Source organism: Chlorocebus sabaeus, chromosome 2 (genome assembly GCF_047675955.1).
Source record: "Chlorocebus sabaeus isolate Y175 chromosome 2, mChlSab1.0.hap1, whole genome shotgun sequence".
Taxonomy (NCBI): domain Eukaryota; kingdom Metazoa; phylum Chordata; class Mammalia; order Primates; family Cercopithecidae; genus Chlorocebus; species Chlorocebus sabaeus.
In genome coordinates, this window is record NC_132905.1 from 17,686,049 (window position 1) to 17,703,238 (window position 17,190).

General features: G+C 40.6%; 1 protein-coding gene across 14 annotated transcripts in view; it reads left to right on the forward strand.

Annotated features, from left to right (window-relative positions):
* Positions 1–1,005: 1,005 nt before the first annotated feature.
* The window catches only part of ZNF334 (zinc finger protein 334), a 76,256-nt gene continuing 60,071 nt past the window's right edge, over positions 1,006–17,190 (forward strand). Inside the window, exons 1-6 of one of the 14 annotated variants that reach the window (XR_012089221.1) lie at positions 1,023–1,206; positions 2,467–2,525; positions 10,146–10,272; positions 10,582–10,674; positions 11,783–13,665; positions 15,985–16,216. Coding sequence is in view for 4 of the 14 variants with exons in the window: in XM_073006177.1 (XP_072862278.1) it covers positions 1,065–1,206; positions 2,467–2,525; positions 10,146–10,272; positions 10,582–10,674; positions 11,783–13,602 (2,241 nt within the window). In the remaining 10 variants the exon portion in view is untranslated. The other 13 variants (XM_073006185.1, XM_073006187.1, XM_073006177.1 and 10 more) reach the window with 13 other exon arrangements.

A 17,190-nucleotide genomic window follows, 5' to 3' on the forward strand; every position in this document is an offset into this window, starting at 1 on the left:
AGTTCTATTTATTCAATGTGTATACAATTCATATACAGTCATGCATAACATAAGAATGTTCCAGTCAATGATGTACTGCATATACAACTGTGGTCTCACAAGTTTATAATACTGTACGTTTACTGTACCTTTCCTATGTTTAGGTATGTTTACACACACAAATACCATTGTGTTACCATTGCATAGGGTATTCAGGACAGTAACATGCCACACAGGTCTGCAGCCTAGAAGAAATACGCTATACCATACAGCCTAGGTGTGTAGTAGACTATATCGTCTAGATTTGTGTAAGAACCCTCCATGATGTTCACACAAAGATGAGATTGCCTAAAGACACATTTCTCAGAGCGTATCCCCATCGTTAAACCATGCATGATTGTATGTATTTTCCTTGTGGATGTAAAACTATTTTCTATATTACAATGAATATGAGATGATTTGTGATATTAAAGTATATTGACTATATTGCTAATTTAAAAAATATTAGACCCATATTATTATTATTAGACCCATATGAGTTCCTCTTTGTAAAACTGTCAGAAGAATGTGCACCTAATGTTAAACTCGGGTATCTCTGGGAATTGGGGTTACAGCTAATAGATCATTTTCTTCAGAGATATTCTGATTTATCTTCAACTTTCACGTATTGAAAGCCAGCAACGATTTTGTATACTGTTGGCGAGAAATTTTCTGCAGGTCGTTAGTATTATTCTCTTAACATTCCGCTGGAATATCTTTCGCAGTCATTTTCATTTCGCAGAATTTTCCTTTCTCATCTACAGCCTTCGGTGAAACGGATATGAAACTTTACTTTTCGTATTGGTGATTCACAGCAGTCACCCAAGTTCTGTAGTTAAAGCATAAGCTCTTCAAAGATCCCTCAGGGTAGGGCGGCGGCCGCGACGCCTTCTGGGGACTGTGGTCCGGGAAGCCGGCGCGCGCCTCGGGACAGCCCCGGGAAAGGCGGCCCGGGGGCCTTTCTGCGCATGTGCCGTTCCTGTTTTTCACCCGGACGCGCTTCCGGTTCGACAGACTCTTCCGGGTGAGGGTCTTTCAGCCCGTGAATGCCTGGTCCCGCCGTGACTTGGACCTGGTGCGAACTGCAGGCGAAGCGGGTGCACCCACAACCTATAGGAAGGGCTGGCGGCGAGCTCCGAGCACTCGGGCGTCGGAGGGAACGGTGGGGCCGGGCGGAGCTGTCCTCGGGTCAGCGGAGGGTGGACGCGCGCTCTCCCTGTCTTTGGAGGGAGGGTTTCCTGTTGTCGGGAGGCGAGGCGAGGCAGCTAGGACAGGATTGGGCTCCTGACCTGCAGGCCACGGGGCGGGCTCTCTCTAGGGCCCTGATTTGCCTGAAGAAGTGAAAGGTTTGCGCATCCAAGTAGCCAGAGTGAAAGTGAAAGGTTTGCGCATCCAAGTAGCCAGAGCCTCTTTCCAGAACTTCTGCTGATGCACTTAGTCCTGCAACCATTGATTACTATAGCTCAGCAAAGTTCATATCACGTTTCGGAAGAAGGATGTGAGCTGGAATGGGCAGGGTCCAGATTTGACAGGAAAAGACACTTCACTGGAGGTATCTGCGAGAGTCCTGGGTTGGAAGGAAGGCGTACTAGTTATAAATAAGGAAATTATCTCTTCATCACTTCCTAAACACATACATGTCATTCCCTACCATCTCCATCCTCTGTTTATTCTGAGCTGCACCAACCATGTTCATCACCTCACGTGGGATTTACTGAGTTTACCCCTCACAGAGCTACACAATGGGGTAAAGGAAAGACTAAAAACCAATTTATCTTATTTTAAAATTATGACTTCGTAAAGATTTTATTCAGTAATGCAGTTTGCTAGCGACAGAGCCAATAACTGAATTCTGGTCCTTTGAGTAACCGTCAGGGCTTTGTCATCTACCACATTTAAGTTACCTGCCACAAGAAGTTTCTTAGTAAAAGGTCCTCTTGTGAAACTGCAGCTAAGGGAGACCAAACTGTCAAAAAGACAAACACCTTAAACACTTTCATTCATTCTCTCTGGATTCTCTCATCTCAAGTGGCTAAACACATTAGTAGGAAAGTAGGTAGGTGACAAAATATCATTTTCCTATTCCAAGAAATCTTTTAATCCTAGAATCCACTTTAATACCAAAGTAGTGTTCCAGGCTTTGTATATACTAACTTTGGTTTACCTAGTCTTCTATTAATTGGACTCAGAGGTTTTCAGTTTTTTTCAAAGGAGGCATAAATTCCAAGTAATTCAGTAGAAAACATTTGTTGACAGTAAGAAAAGCTCTATGTGACTATTCTAGAACTATAAATGGACAAGTGAACGTTTCCTCAAGCTGTTGCTTCCTGAACCAGACTGGTCAAAGGATCGTGTTTTTAAATGGGTGTGTGGCTGTCTTTGTAGGTAACTGTAGAGCTGCTGTGTGAGCCAGATTGCTCATTCCATTCCCCATTCTTCCTTACCCAGCTCTGCTTTCAACACTCTTGGCCCTTTCTCAAGAGAACCTGAAAATGAACAAATTTCAGGTAAGTTGCTCAGGGATTTACTTCTCACATTATACAGTGAACTTCAAGAGGTTTAGAGTAGTTTGCAGATGAAACTGAAATGTATAAAATTCAGCATCAGAGTATTCGATCAGTACTAGAAAAGTGGACATAGATATACAGAAATCATATATTCCTATAGACTTACTCAAATGGTTCCAGAAAGGCCCAGACCAATTGAGATAGCCCTTACACTGGATTTTTGTGTGGCTTTCCCATCAATTATCTAAAAATTTTCTTGGATGATCTTTGAGTAAGTGAAGTAGAGGCAGCTCTGCCAAAAAAAGCTGGGAAAGAAATGCTATGGGTTTCCTGTGACTTCTATACCCAGGCAGAGCACAGTAATTACAGGGAACCAATCCAGTGTCATCCAAACAGGCAGCATTCAGATGGTTCTCTGTGACGTCTATGATCCAGTGATAAGACCTAGAATAAATGGATAAAACCTGTAACAAATAGAATAATATTCTTCAAATAATGCCCTATAACTTTATTGCAGCTGTACTTATAAAACAAGTTCTAGAGGGAACAATTCAATATTCTGTAGGTAAAACTTCTTCACTTGCCTGTCTCATTTCAACCCACTTGATACAGTCTTATGTCTGCCCCCACCACTCTGATGGATCTGTTCTGGAAAAAGTTACCAGTAACCTAAGTGTTTTCAAACCCAATGAGTATTTTTCAGTTCATACTTTACCAAACTCTTCGTTGCATTTGACAGTATGACTGCCCCCTCCCTAATACGCACCTCTGATAATGTCTGTGGTATCCCTCACTTGATTCTCTTTGTAGCTCTACAATCACGTCTTTTTTTTTTTTTTTTTTTTATTGAGATGAGGTCTCACTATGTTGCCTGGGCTGGTCTCGAACTCCTGGTTTCAAGTGATCCTCCCACCTTGGCCTCCCAAAGTGCTGTGATTACAGGTGTGAGCTGCCATGCCCAGCCTGTAATCATGTCTTTTTTATATATTTTATATAATCTTCTCTTTTGTTTCATGAACATTGCTATTCCATTGTTAGCCCATTATTCTTTCTGATTTATTTTTTTCTTGCCCTTTATGGTTTTTAACTTGTGAGTCTTTATGCTCTGAAATATTTCTGCCTCTGAGAACCTCAGCTTGAGATTCTTGCTGAACATCTCTACAAGGATGTCCAGAAGGCACATGGAGTCCTCATATCCAACATGGAGATAATATTTACAACTTGCTCAATGTACTGCTGCTTCTTGATTCCCTATCAATGCTGCTTCCATCAAGCCAGAAAATGAAGTCTATTTTTTTTTTTTTTTGAGACGGGGGTCTCGCTCTATTGCCCAGGCTGGAGTGCAGTGGTGCGATCTCGGCTCACTGCAAACTCTGCCTCCTGGGTTCACACCATTCTCCTGCTTCAGCCTCCTGAGTTGCTGGCACTATAGGCGCCCACCACAACACCCGGCTAATTTTTTTGTATTTTTAGTAGAGACGGGGTTTCACCGTGTTAGCTAGGATGGTCTTGATCTCCTGACCTTGTGATCTGCCCGCCTCAGCCTCCCAAAGTGCTGGGATTACAGGCGTGAGCCATTGCGCCCAGCCTGAAGTCCATCTTAATTCTCCTTTTCCTCACCTCCTACCATACCTGTTTGTCGAGCTTGCTAATGACATTTCTTGAATTTGTCCTTTCACTTCCTTCTCCTGCCTCAGTTTCTCGTGGGTTGTCGTAATATTAGTAGCTTTCTCAGCAGTCTGCCTGGCCCCTTCCTCTTCCCACCTCAAGGCTGTTGTTCACACTGACCAGTTCCTCCAAAATGCCAACGTGATCATGTCTTAATACAGAAATGACTTAAGAGGTTCCACACCACTTACATAATACAAGTTCAGCATCCTTGGTATGACGTGTAAGGCTATTTATGTCATGACCGTTTCCTGCCTCTTCTTAATTCCTACCACTCTGGACCTTTCACTCAACAACTGTATATTGATCCAACAATTGTGTGTCATACGCTATGCTAGATGGTCTACATTCAACTTGAATGAAGGAGATACTGTCTCTGTCCTCATGGAGCTCACATGCTAGTGAAAGAGAAAGATATTACACCAACAGTTCAAACTGTGCTGAGGTGGTTCTCAACTCTGCCAGACCCATATCTATTTACAGAACATACTTTCTTATGAGCTATATTGGGATGCAAACCTTCCATATTCAGCCCTCTCCTTTATCTCTCTTAGTTAATGCCACCCACCCACACCAGGCTGCCTCCTCTTTTAGACTTGGATGAAACCACACACCATAAGGTGTGGTACCAGCTTCCTGAGGGGCCAGATGGTGGAGCCAGATGATGCAACCTGGAAGTGTGGGCAGGTTAACTCACTGGGTGAACCTTGAATGAAGGGAAATGGAAAATGAGAAGGAGGTGGGCAGATGAATTCACCATCCCTTCTCTCTTCTGTGCACTATTTCAAGATTAGTTTCTCCTGGTGGTTCTCCCAGAGGTGTCCCATGTGCTGACCCCATGCTCCTGCTGAGGAAACTTGCCCCTCTTTGGGGCTTGTAGTGAGGTGGTGGGCAGCATGCTAATGTCTCTCGTATCTCATTGTTTACATCCTTTCTTTCCTCCCTTCCTTCCTTCCCTCACCCCCACTGCCCTGGCTTGGAGTTCCCAGATAAAATGATACAGACTGAGTCCTTGCCTTAGGCTCTGTTTTCTAGAAATCCCAACTAAACGCCATCCTCCCTTTATGCTGTTTTGGAGATCATAGATAATTTAACCTACTTGTGTAATTTTTTAAAAATCGATAGAACTCGAATATAGAGGAAAAATAAAAACATAAAGTAATTAAAAATGATATGTACCTTAATACAGACTTGCCCAGATATAACTATAGTAAAAGTCAAAAGAGGAGTCTGATGTTTATACAGACTCCTTTCAGGTTAAATCTCTATGAATGTAGTTACAGGTTCTCACTGATGCAGGAGCGATGTGTTGTGATTCGAATACTGTACATAACATTGCCATTTGTGATATTTTTCAAGAGTGAAAATCCCTAAAGTTCCAGTTCAAATCAAATACAAATTGTCCTTGATATACCCACTATTACATTGAAGAAAATTTAATATACATAAAATATATATATACATATATATATATATATATATATATATATATAAATACTATGTGTTCAAGTGCCAAATGGAATAAGGTTCTAGGCTCAGATAATTATAAACAGATTTTTCGCTTATATGAATATTTAAGATTAGAAAGTTATACAGGACTTGAGGCATTTCTGTCCTGTAGGAGAAGGTACTGCATGTTGCAGTGTCTCTACCATACCTCCTTCCCTCTCCCTCCACCAAATGCCAGCAGCATCCCACAGAAAATGTGCCAAAAATGTGCCCACAGATGTGCTTCATGCCCCCGGTGGGAGGGACCACCCACACTGAGCCCCTCTGAAGAATGATGGTGGTCTGCATTTAGTCTCCTGAACATGCCCCAAATTTTACACTTCTTGCTTTTAATCGTGTTTCCACTGTTTGCTCCTTGACTTTCTACCCCTTTTCTGTCTACATTGGGACCATAGCCAGGAGCCATCTCATCATAGGACTCATTCCTGTCCCCATATTCTGTGTCCACAGACTGTGTGTTTACAGAGCAGTGCTGGCCGTCTTCATCTCTGCATTACATATAGGGTCTGGTCATTATCTGTCTACCTCACGAGTAAGACTATTGGCCTTTAAAGGTGTAGGCATATCTCCTCAGTAGCCGTATGCCTGCTCATAGTAGTGCTCATCATTTCTTTTTTGTGGGTAATCTTGTTTTGTGTGAAACAGTGAACTCTCCTCTGCTCTGAATGGATCATCGTTCTACTTACAGTGTTGCTTACAGAGTGGACCTGAGTCACCGGGAGAATCGAGTTTCTTTTTCTTTGTCACAAGCACCTTTCAGTTTCTCACAAAGTGAACACATTCACTGTTTTTGGACTTTCTGCTGTGAAGTGCACTGGGTCTGCCTTAGCAAGTACAGAACTTTTTAGTGAGGGCTCTTGGCACTCTTTCCCCTGGTGTTTTGTTTCTAGTATTTTTGCCATTCTTTCTAGTCATTAAGACCTTATATGTCTATTGTTGTGCCTATAATTATAACATACTCTTTATCTTCAAGAAGCTTATAGGTCCTTTAGGCCGGGTGCGGTGGCTCACGCCTGTAACCCCCAGCCAAGGCGGGCGGATCACGAGGTCAGGAGATCGAGACCATCCTGGCTAACATGGTGAAACCCCATCTCTACTAAAAATACAAAAAAATTAGCTGGGCGTGGTGGCAGGCACCTGTAGTCCCAGCTGCTGGGGAGGCTGAGGCAGGAGAATGGCGTGAACCTGGGAGGTGGAGCTTGCAGTGAGCTGAGATTGCGCCACTCCACTCCAGGCTCTGGGAGGCAGAGCGAGACTCCATCTAAAAAATAAAATTAAATTAAATTAAATAAATAAAGAAGCTTATAGGTCCTTTAGAGGAAGTAATTCATGGAGGAAATAAAATGGATAATGTAACTACTTCTAGTTTATGTATAAGAGACAGTTAAGTGGTGATAGCGGGAAAGGCCTCATTGAATTACATAATAAAGCGTGTCAGTAGAAAGATGTGTAGCAGATCAAAGAAAAGAAAGACTGGGGTGACACAGGATGGTCATGTGGGTGAGGTGAAACAGCAGGCCGAAGCCCAGGTGTCTGCGAAGGTGGAGGCAGCATGCCTATTTTTTACTGCTTTATTTTTAAATATGAAGAATGAGAAAAATCATACACAAAATACCTGTGTTTCCTTCACCTCGCTTCCCCTGATCTTTCAAAACTATATTATAGTGATCAGAACTGGGAAATTCACACGAATACAGTACTATTATCTATCTTACTCAAATTCTGCTAATTATTTTCCATGAATATCCTTTTTCAGTTCAAGGATCCAAGCTAGGAACCCAAGTTGCATTAAATGTCCTGTCTCCTTAGCCTCTTGCAACCCACGATGGTCCTTCTTTGTCACTTACAACCTTGACACTTTGCTGGCTAGTTATTTTGCAGGGTTCATCCTAGCCTTTCTTTCCTTTCCCCTTCCCCTTCCCTTTCCGTTGTTTTCCTTTTCCTTTGTTTTCTTTTCCTTTTCTTTCTTCCCTCCTTTAATTTCTCCTTTCTTTTCCTTTCCTCTTTCTTTTCTTTCTTTCCTTTTTATGTACTTAAACTTATTTAACTTGCATAATTTTTGAAACTAGGTTTTGCTCTGTCACCCAAGCTGGAGTGCAGTAGTGCAGTCATAGCTCACTAAAGCCTTGATCTCCTCAGCTCAAGCAATCCTCCTGTCTTAGCCTCCCAAGTAGCTGGGACTACAGGCATGCACCACCACTCCTGGCAAAAAAAAAAAAAAATTGAGACATGAGGTCTCACTATGTGGCCTGAGCTGGTCTTGAACTCCTGAGTTCAAGTGATCCTCCCACCTCAGCCTCCCAAAGTGCTGTGATTACAGGCGTGAGGCACCACACCTGGCCTACCATATTTCTAAGAATCAAAACCATATAGAAAGATATTTTAGAGAAGTGTCACTCCTTCTGATCTCTTCTACTCTGTTCCCATCCATCCATTCTTTCCATCTGTCTCCACCTCTCTCCTGAATGTAACCAGTTTCATGAGTTTCTGGTGTATCCTTTCCATAATTTTCTTTGCACACGTAGTGGTTATATGTGGTGGGTTTTTTTTTGTTTTTTTTGAGATGAGGTCTTGCACTGTCAACCCAAGTTGATGGAGTGCAGTGGCATAATCTCAGCTCACTGCAACCTCTGCCTCCCAGACTCAAGTGATCCTCTTGCCTCAGCCACCCGAGTAGCACATGCCACCATGCCCGGCTAATTTTTTTTCTATTTTTTGTAGAGATGGGGTTTTGCCATGTTGCCCAGACTGATCTTGAACTTCTGAGCTCCAGTGATCTGCCTACCTCAACCTCTCAAGAGTGCTGGAATTATAGGTGTGAGCCACCACACCTGGCCATGTGTGTTTTCTTACATCTCCTTTCTTACATAAAAGGTAGAATATTATAGATATTCTTTAATACTTTACTTTTTTCACTTCATATCAGTTCATGGAGACCTTCCTCATTATTTATGCTTTCAAATATTGCTTCTGATCACTGTGGTATCTCTCCTCTGAGCTCCAGAACGATGTATCCAACTACCAGCTAGACATCTCTACTTCTTTACTCAGAAGATACTTCAAGCACAGCATGGTGAACATCAGTGCCTTCGTTTCCTGTGCTCAATTCTCTTTTCTGTTTTGTTTTCCTAATCTCCACATATACTACTAGCATCAGCCCAGCTGATCATGTGAAATAATCTGCAGATTACATCTGCGCATCAAGTAGTGGTCAACTCTCCTTGCCTCCCGTTATGTAGGACTGATTTTCTCCTTCCCATTTCCCAGGAACTACCTGTGCTCATGTCCTGTAGTGGTGTCTTAGTTTTCTTCCCCTCTAATTTGACCTTTAAGCCAGTTTCCATTTTTCTAGAGTAGGGGACAGCAAATGTTTTCTTTAGAGTACAAGGTCAAAATTTTTGGCTTTGCTGGCCCTGTGGTCTCTGTCAGATTTCCTCAGCACAGCTGTTGTTACATGAAAGCCGTCACAGACTGTGTGTAACAAATGAGCATGACAACATTTGGCTCCTGGTGGCCTAGATTTTGCCCACGGACTGTAGTTTGCCAACCCTTGTGCTCTAGAGCATTGTTTCAAAACACACATTTGGTCACAAATCTCCAGTCCTTGCTTACAAATACCTCTTTATGGATTTCCATTATTTACAACAGTGGTCTCCAAAGTGGAGGATAAGGAACACCCCAGCAATTCACTGTACTTCTATTCTTGTTAGTATTTCAGCCAAAAGAATGAAAAAATAATGAAGCTTTGTTGATATTAATGTATAGCTGGAACTAACTTGGAAATGTACTACAATTCCTAAGTAAATGTACGTTAGCATATATGCAAGAATGTTTTGCTGATGTGTTGTACTATCTGAATTTCAAGACTACTAATTAGAAAAAAGAGTTCCTCTATTCTCTGGCCTCTGTCCCACTCCTCACTAGCCTTTCCTGTGGGGAGATTGTAGTTCTCGAACTCCCCATGTGTGTTTGGTGTCTGTCTATTTTCTTAATGGCTACAGTCCTATAATAAAGCATACTGTTTATATTTCAGTACTAAAATTATTATGCCCTCAAAGAAGGGATAACAAAAATGGAGCAAGCTTTCTTCTTTTGTGATCACCCTTCATCTTGTGTGTATGTCCAGCATTGCTCTTTAAAGATGTACATTTCTATTTTTGTCACCCTGTCAGAATGTATGCTCCTTGAGAGCAAGATTAGTATTTTATGTGATTAGTAATCCAGGCAATTGGAATAGCTCCAGGACATGGTATAAGCTCAGTACATTTTTAAAATTCATTTTAAAAATGAACACAGTGACATATTTTTAATTTTCTGCCCTCCCACAATTATATCTCTTTATAGTTTTCCATTAGCCATGGCAGTGGTCTGCTTATAGTTTATGTTACCATACATTTGATATCACTCAGTTTTGGTCACCCCAGGTTAAACATTTTCTTTCAGAGATCAGTTTCATTTCAGGACCTGACTGTGAACTTCACCCAGGAGGAATGGCAGCAACTGGACCCTGCTCAGAGGCTCCTGTACAGGGATGTGATGCTGGAGAACTACAGCAACTTGGTCTCCGTGGGTAAGGACGGTTTCCTTGTACAACTCCCAAGAGCATACATTTTTTCTGTGTTACGAAAAGTGTTGATATCTAGAATTTAATTATTTAGCTTTGAGCATCAGGGGAGCAAGATGATTAAACCCTTTTAGACAGTAAAGTTTGTGTATGTATTCACTGCCTTTCCCCTACCCTTCACCAAAATGTTCTAGCTTTACTGAGCTATTGCTGGGCATCTTCATTGCACAGCTTCTGAAGCTGTACTTTCTGCATTCTTCAGAGTCCCTGATATCCAAAGATCTTGGTCCAAGTTCTGTAATTTCCCATTAACAGGGTATCATGTTAGCAAACCGGATGTGATTTTCAAATTGGAGCAAGGAGAAGAACCATGGATAGTGGAGGAATTCTCAAATCAGAACTACCCAAGTAAGTAAATGATAACTGAGCAGGTGGAACCAATGGAAATGAGAGTTCTGTGGTGGTCAGTGGTAATAGTTGGCATGGTAATGTTTTTCATGAATTTCTTTTTGTTGGCCCCAGACCTTTAGAAGTGATTGAGGTTGATTAACTGTCATGCTATGGATATCTGAAACATTCTCCCCAAATAAATAACTGAAATTTATAAAGATTTTTGCCACTAAGTTACCTATCCCCAGAATTCAGGTTCCTCTTTTATCACACCTTAAACTTTATTTCTGTAGCATTCTCTGTTGCCTCCCTTGCCCCACCCACCATTGTCATAGGCATGGTTTATATTTCAGACATTCAGAGATCTGTCATAATCTTTTTAATTGTCTTCCATTTTTCTCTACATCACTTAACAGAAGTAACACGGTTTCCCTTTCCATTCTAAGCTTCACCAGGATCCAGAGTAGGGTGAGGCAAACAGGGTGCCTGGCATGCAAAATTTAGGAAGACACTCAACTCTCAGGATTGTGCAGGCGCCCTGGGTATCCTGCTTGCCTTCCTCTAGTCCCAGCTCTGCTCAGCCTGCAATCTTACTTCCCTTTGCATTGTACAAATTTGAGAGTTCCATGTCACTGCAAAAATTTCACATTCACCCCTTCCTTCTTGTGTTTTGATAATAACTGACCATCTTTCTGACGTCTGTTTTACCTGGTCTCACTGTATGACTCTCTTTCTCATAAGTGCTTACTTGACTCTTGTCTGTTTTATTCAATACTCCATCAGCCACACTTCCAGCATACTTTGTGTACTATTCCTTATGACTGCTTACTTTTTCCACTCAATGTTTAGTGGTATTTGTAAAGTGTCAAAGGTACTTGTATTCTTTGCTAGTTTCCTCTTCCTTTACCCCTGTTAAATAGTGGCTGGTATGGATGGATTTGCTTTTTAGTATTTTTTGTTTTTGTTTTTCTTCAAATCAACCAAGTAAGAGATATTTGCACTTGAAATTTGTTTAATCTTGGAAGGCTGGGCCTGAAGTCTAACCCCCAAAACAGTGCATTTCTAAGGAATTCTCATTTCATAGCAAATATATACTCACCAATTACTGTTGTGTTCCTTTTTCTAGAAGTTGATGATGCCTTAGAGAAGAACAAGGAAATCCAGGATAAACATTTGACACAAACTGTATTCTTCGGCAACAAAACACTGATTACAGAAAGAGAGAATGTATTTGGGAAAACACTTAATCTGGGCATGAATAGTGTTCCCTCAAGAAAAATGCCCTATAAATGTAATCCAGGAGGAAACAGTTTGAAAACTAATTCAGAAGTAATTGTTGCAAAGGAAAGCAAAGAAAACAGAAAGATTCCTGATGAATACAGTGGATTTGGGAAGCCACTGCTTCATACTAAGCATGAAAAAAGTCATTTGGGAATGAAAAATTACAGATATAATCCAATGAGGAAAGCCAGCAATCAAAATGAAAGTCTTATTCTTCACCAGAACGTACAGATTTTGAAACAACCTTTTGACTATAATAAATGTGGGAAAACCTTCTTCAAGAGGGCAATTCTCGTTACCCAGAAAGGGAGACAGACTGAAAGGAAACCAAATGAATGTAGTGAATGTAGGAAAACCTTTTCTAAGAGATCTACCCTCATTGTACATCAGAGAATTCATACAGGGGAGAAACCGTATGTTTGTAATGATTGTAGGAAGACTTTTCGTGTGAAGACAAGCCTCACTCGACACCAAAGAATTCATACTGGAGAGAGACCCTATGAGTGCAGTGAATGCGGGAAAACCTTCATTGACAAATCTGCCCTCATTGTACACCAGAAAATTCATGGAGGGGAGAAATCCTATGAGTGTAATGAATGTGGAAAGACCTTTTTTCGGAAGTCAGCCCTGGCTGAACATTTCAGGTCACACACAGGGGAGAAGCCTTATGAATGCAAGGAATGTGGAAACGCCTTCAGTAAGAAATCGTATCTTGTTGTACATCAAAGAACTCACAGAGGAGAGAAGCCAAATGAATGTAAGGAATGTGGGAAAACCTTCTTCTGTCAGTCGGCCCTTACTGCACATCAGAGAATTCACACAGGGGAAAAACCCTATGAATGTAGTGAATGTGAGAAAACCTTTTTTTGTCAATCAGCCCTCAATGTGCATCGAAGAAGTCATACAGGAGAGAAGCCCTATGAATGCAGTCAATGTGGAAAATTTTTATGTACGAAATCAGCCCTCATTGCACATCAGATAACTCATAGAGGAAAGAAGTCTTATGAATGTAATGAATGTGGGAAATTTTTCTGCCATAAGTCAACACTCACTATACATCAGAGAACACACACAAGAGAGAAACATGGTGTGTTTAATAAATGTGGTAGAATATCCATCATGAAGTCAAACTGCAGTCAGTGTAAGAGAATGAACACAAAGGAGAATCTTTATGAGTGTAGTGAACATGGGCATACCATCAGCAAAAACTCACACCTCATTGTACATCAGAGAACTATATGGGAGAGACCATATGAATGCAATGAATGTGGGAGAACCTACTGCAGGAAGTCAGCCCTCACTCACCATCAGAGAACACACACAGGAGAGAGACCCTATGAGTGTAATGAATGTGGGAAAACTTTCTGTCAGAAGTTCTCCTTTGTTGAACATCAGCGAACTCACACTGGGGAGAAACCATATGAATGTAATGAATGTGGAAAATCCTTCTGCCATAAGTCAGCCTTCAGAGTCCATAGAAGAATTCACACAGGAGAGAAACCATATGAATGTAATCAATGTGGGAAAACCTACCGTCGCCTGTGGACTCTCACTGAACATCAGAAAATACACACAGGAGAGAAACCTTACAAGTGTAACAAATGTGAGAAAACATTTCGCCACAAATCAAACTTCCTTTTACATCAGAAATCCCACAAGGAATAAGTTCCAGCAAAGTAATAAATTCCAACAAAGCAACAAATCAAATAACTTACACAATGCGAAACTGTGAGTATGTATAGAGGAGTAAAATCTTATAATGAGTATGGAAAAATTTTCTGCCATAAGTCCATCCTCACTATAACATCAGAGAAATCATGTAGGAAAGAAATACTTTGTTTAATAAATGTATTATTCTTTGTGAACTATGAAAATATTCAACAGCAATTCAAAGGTTATGCCAAATGTGCCTCCCTTTTAAAATAATGAAACAAACATTATTTAAGTTAAATTGTTACTTGGTTGCTCCCCACAGTGTTACTTGATAGTGTATGTTATGAGGTGTGAGGATCTGACCTTCATTTCAAATCAATACCATTGTTTGATAGTTGAGTAACTTGCAGTTTCTCAATTTATGGTGTATTTTCAGATTTGGCAGACTTTTTGTTGTCTGCTAACTCCATAGACTTCTAGTAGCAGACTATATACCTTTATCTGCAAAGGTGACAACTCAGGAGCACTAACCATGGTACTCTATGCACCCATGGTAATTATACCCCAGGTGAGCCTTTGGTAAAGCTGAGTCAATGAAAGCCCTTCCTAAGACCTTTCTAATGGAATATAGGCACAGGATAACTAGTTCGTTATCCTGAAGCTTTCAGCCAAGTCAAGAAAACAGCAATTGCAGTAGGAAAAACATGGAAAAATAAGTATTCTTGAACAACAAAGAGAATTTGGGTGATGGTTGAATCCAAAAAGTGTTTATTTCTCTGGTTTTAGTATTCTCTAATATCCACTCAACCCCATCTAGCAGTGGTTTGATTATGTCAATTAGTATGTTTTCAAAAATCTCTTGGATTTCCTAATCAACATGTTCATTAGAGGTATTCTTTAGAAGTCACTGATCAAATTCTGAGAACAAAAGGCCTCTGGGATGCTGATTAGGATTACATTGTATGGATATATGTGATGAGGTAGGATTGCCACTTTTATGGGGTTATTGGGAAATGTTTACCTTTTAAGTCCTGATTTCCGTGAGTGGGGTTTTCCCTATACCCATTCCTAGCCTCTCTGCCACATTATGCATTCTGCCCCAGGGAAGATGAAGTGGGCTTATCTAATTGCTAAGACAGTGATGGGTAACTGGGTTTGCTCAGCGGAACTCCCTGTTCATTTTGGGCTGTTCTGCAAGCACAATTTCTTGTCACAGGTATTGCCTGTGATTGGTAAATTGGTCTAATTCTGTCATTCAGCTAATTGGCCCATTAGCTGAATGGTCACAGTAAGTTGCATCCTCCAACTCAATTTGATCAGTAATAAAAGTTTCATCCTGTCCCCTGTCTACTACTTAACTTTTTGTTGTTTAGATGGGGGTGGAAATTGTGCTATTTATTTGGGGCCCTTCAGAGAACCCAATATGAACATGACTTATCAGTTTATTCAGTTTTTATGTCCTTCAGGACAGATAAATGTATGTGTACACACATATACATATGTTTATATATATAAGTATATACATATGTTTAAATGTATGTGTGTGCATATACTGATCTTGCTCTTGTAAAATGTATTCATAGTCACTTCAAAGATTTGGTTGCTATTGTGAAAGGAATTATGTTACCTTTCACTTTGACACTAATGGAGTAAAGAAAAACAAAAATACCTAATTTTTGTGCCAAATTTACGTAAATTTATCCCTTAATGTTGGAACAATCTTTTCAAATCTTATGAAAAATGTAAATTCAGAAGTCCAAGAAGTTTAATGAACCCCAAGCAGGATAAAAATGAAGAGCACAACCAGACACCAAATTTCAAGACATAAATCAAAACTAGTTTAATAAAGAATATCTTAAAAGTAGCCAAAGAACAAAGACATGATATAGAGTGTATTCATCTCCTAGGGCTGCCCTAACACAGTACCTCAGACTAGATGTTCTAGAACAACAGATCTATCTCATAGTTCTGGAGGCCAGAAGTCAGGTTGGGGTGGTGTTGGCAGGGCTGTACTCTCTTCTGAAGGATCTGTTCCAGGCCTCTCCCCTGGCTTCTGATAATTCTGTAGCTTGTGGCAGCATAACTTCACGTGGTGTTCTAAGTGTGCCTATTTGTGTCCAAATTTCCCCTTTTTGTAAGGATACTAGTCATGGGATTAAGGGCCTGCCCTACTCCAGTATGACTGCATCTTCAATAATTACATCTGCAACAATCCTATTTCCAAATAAGGTTACATTCTGAGGTACTCAGGGGTAGGACTTCAACACACATTTTGGGGAGACAATTCAACCCGTAACAGGTTAATGTATTATTTATTGTTTTGTAACAAATTATCCCCAAAATTAGCAACTTAAAACAATAAACATTTACTATCTCATTGTTTTTGTGGTTTAGGAATTGTAGAGTAACTTGGCTAGGTGGTTGAGGCGCAAGGCCTTTGAGGTTGCTGTCAAGAAGTTGACCAGGGATGCAGTTGTGTAAAGACTTGACGGGGCTGAAGGATCCACTTCCACCATGGCTGTCTCCCACAGTTGTTAGCAGGAGACCTCAGTTCTTCATCACATCGGCCTCTCCGTAGGGTTTCTTGAGTTTCTCACAACGTGGCAGCCGGCATTCATTCCTCAGAGTGAGTGATCCAAAGCCAGTTTCCCTTATAACCTAGCTTTGGAAAACTATCACTTTCACTGTATTTAATTAGTCACACAGACCAACCTTGATACAGTGCCGAAGGGGATCACACGGGAGCATGAGTACCAGGAGGTAGAGACCTCTGGAGCCATGTCACAGGCTAGCTACCACAGGCAACCACCACTAAGCATGGAGTGGTTTCAAGAAAGGTGAGAGGAGATGCGCTGAAAAGAGTTAGTACAAACAGCCTTTTCAAGGAGTCATACTAAAGGCAAGAGAAATAGCACTGTAGCTCGAGAGTAAAGTATAGTCAAAGGAGGCTTCTTTCTATAGCTAGAGATAAATGCATGTTTATACACTTATGGGAGATCTTCCATAGAGAGGGGGAGATGTTGGAGTAATGTTCTGCATAGGTGAGATAGGTTGGAATCTGTTTGTAAGGGGGAAGGGTAGCCTTTTTAAGAGAATAGGCAATGGTCGTGCCATGCCGGCTCACACATATGGGTTGATGTAAAAGTTGTGAATTTATTTTAGAATTGTTTCTATTTTTCAATGAAATGGGGGATAAGATTATATGAGAGAATGGGAGAGTTATAAATCGGTATCACTGATATGACACATTTAGTTTGTTTTGCCAGATTATTTTATCTTCCCATTTGTCTTTCACTACAGTGTTGCGGAGCATTTGTATTTTTGTTCTGTCAGTTACTAATATACTGATATCTTTATATAGTGCCTTAATATCCCTGTTATTTGCAGGGAATAAGGGGAAGATAGTATATTAGTTTCTTACTGTCAGTCAATAATGAAATTAGTTGGTAATCTCTTCTTCCGTCTTCTCTCCTTGTTCACCTGGAATCTAATTTAAAATGAGAACTTATTCTTTAAGATAGACATATCAGTCTTGAATTATTATATGTTCACAGTTTGCCTATGGACTTTTTGTATATTTGAAGATCAGTATGACTGGTT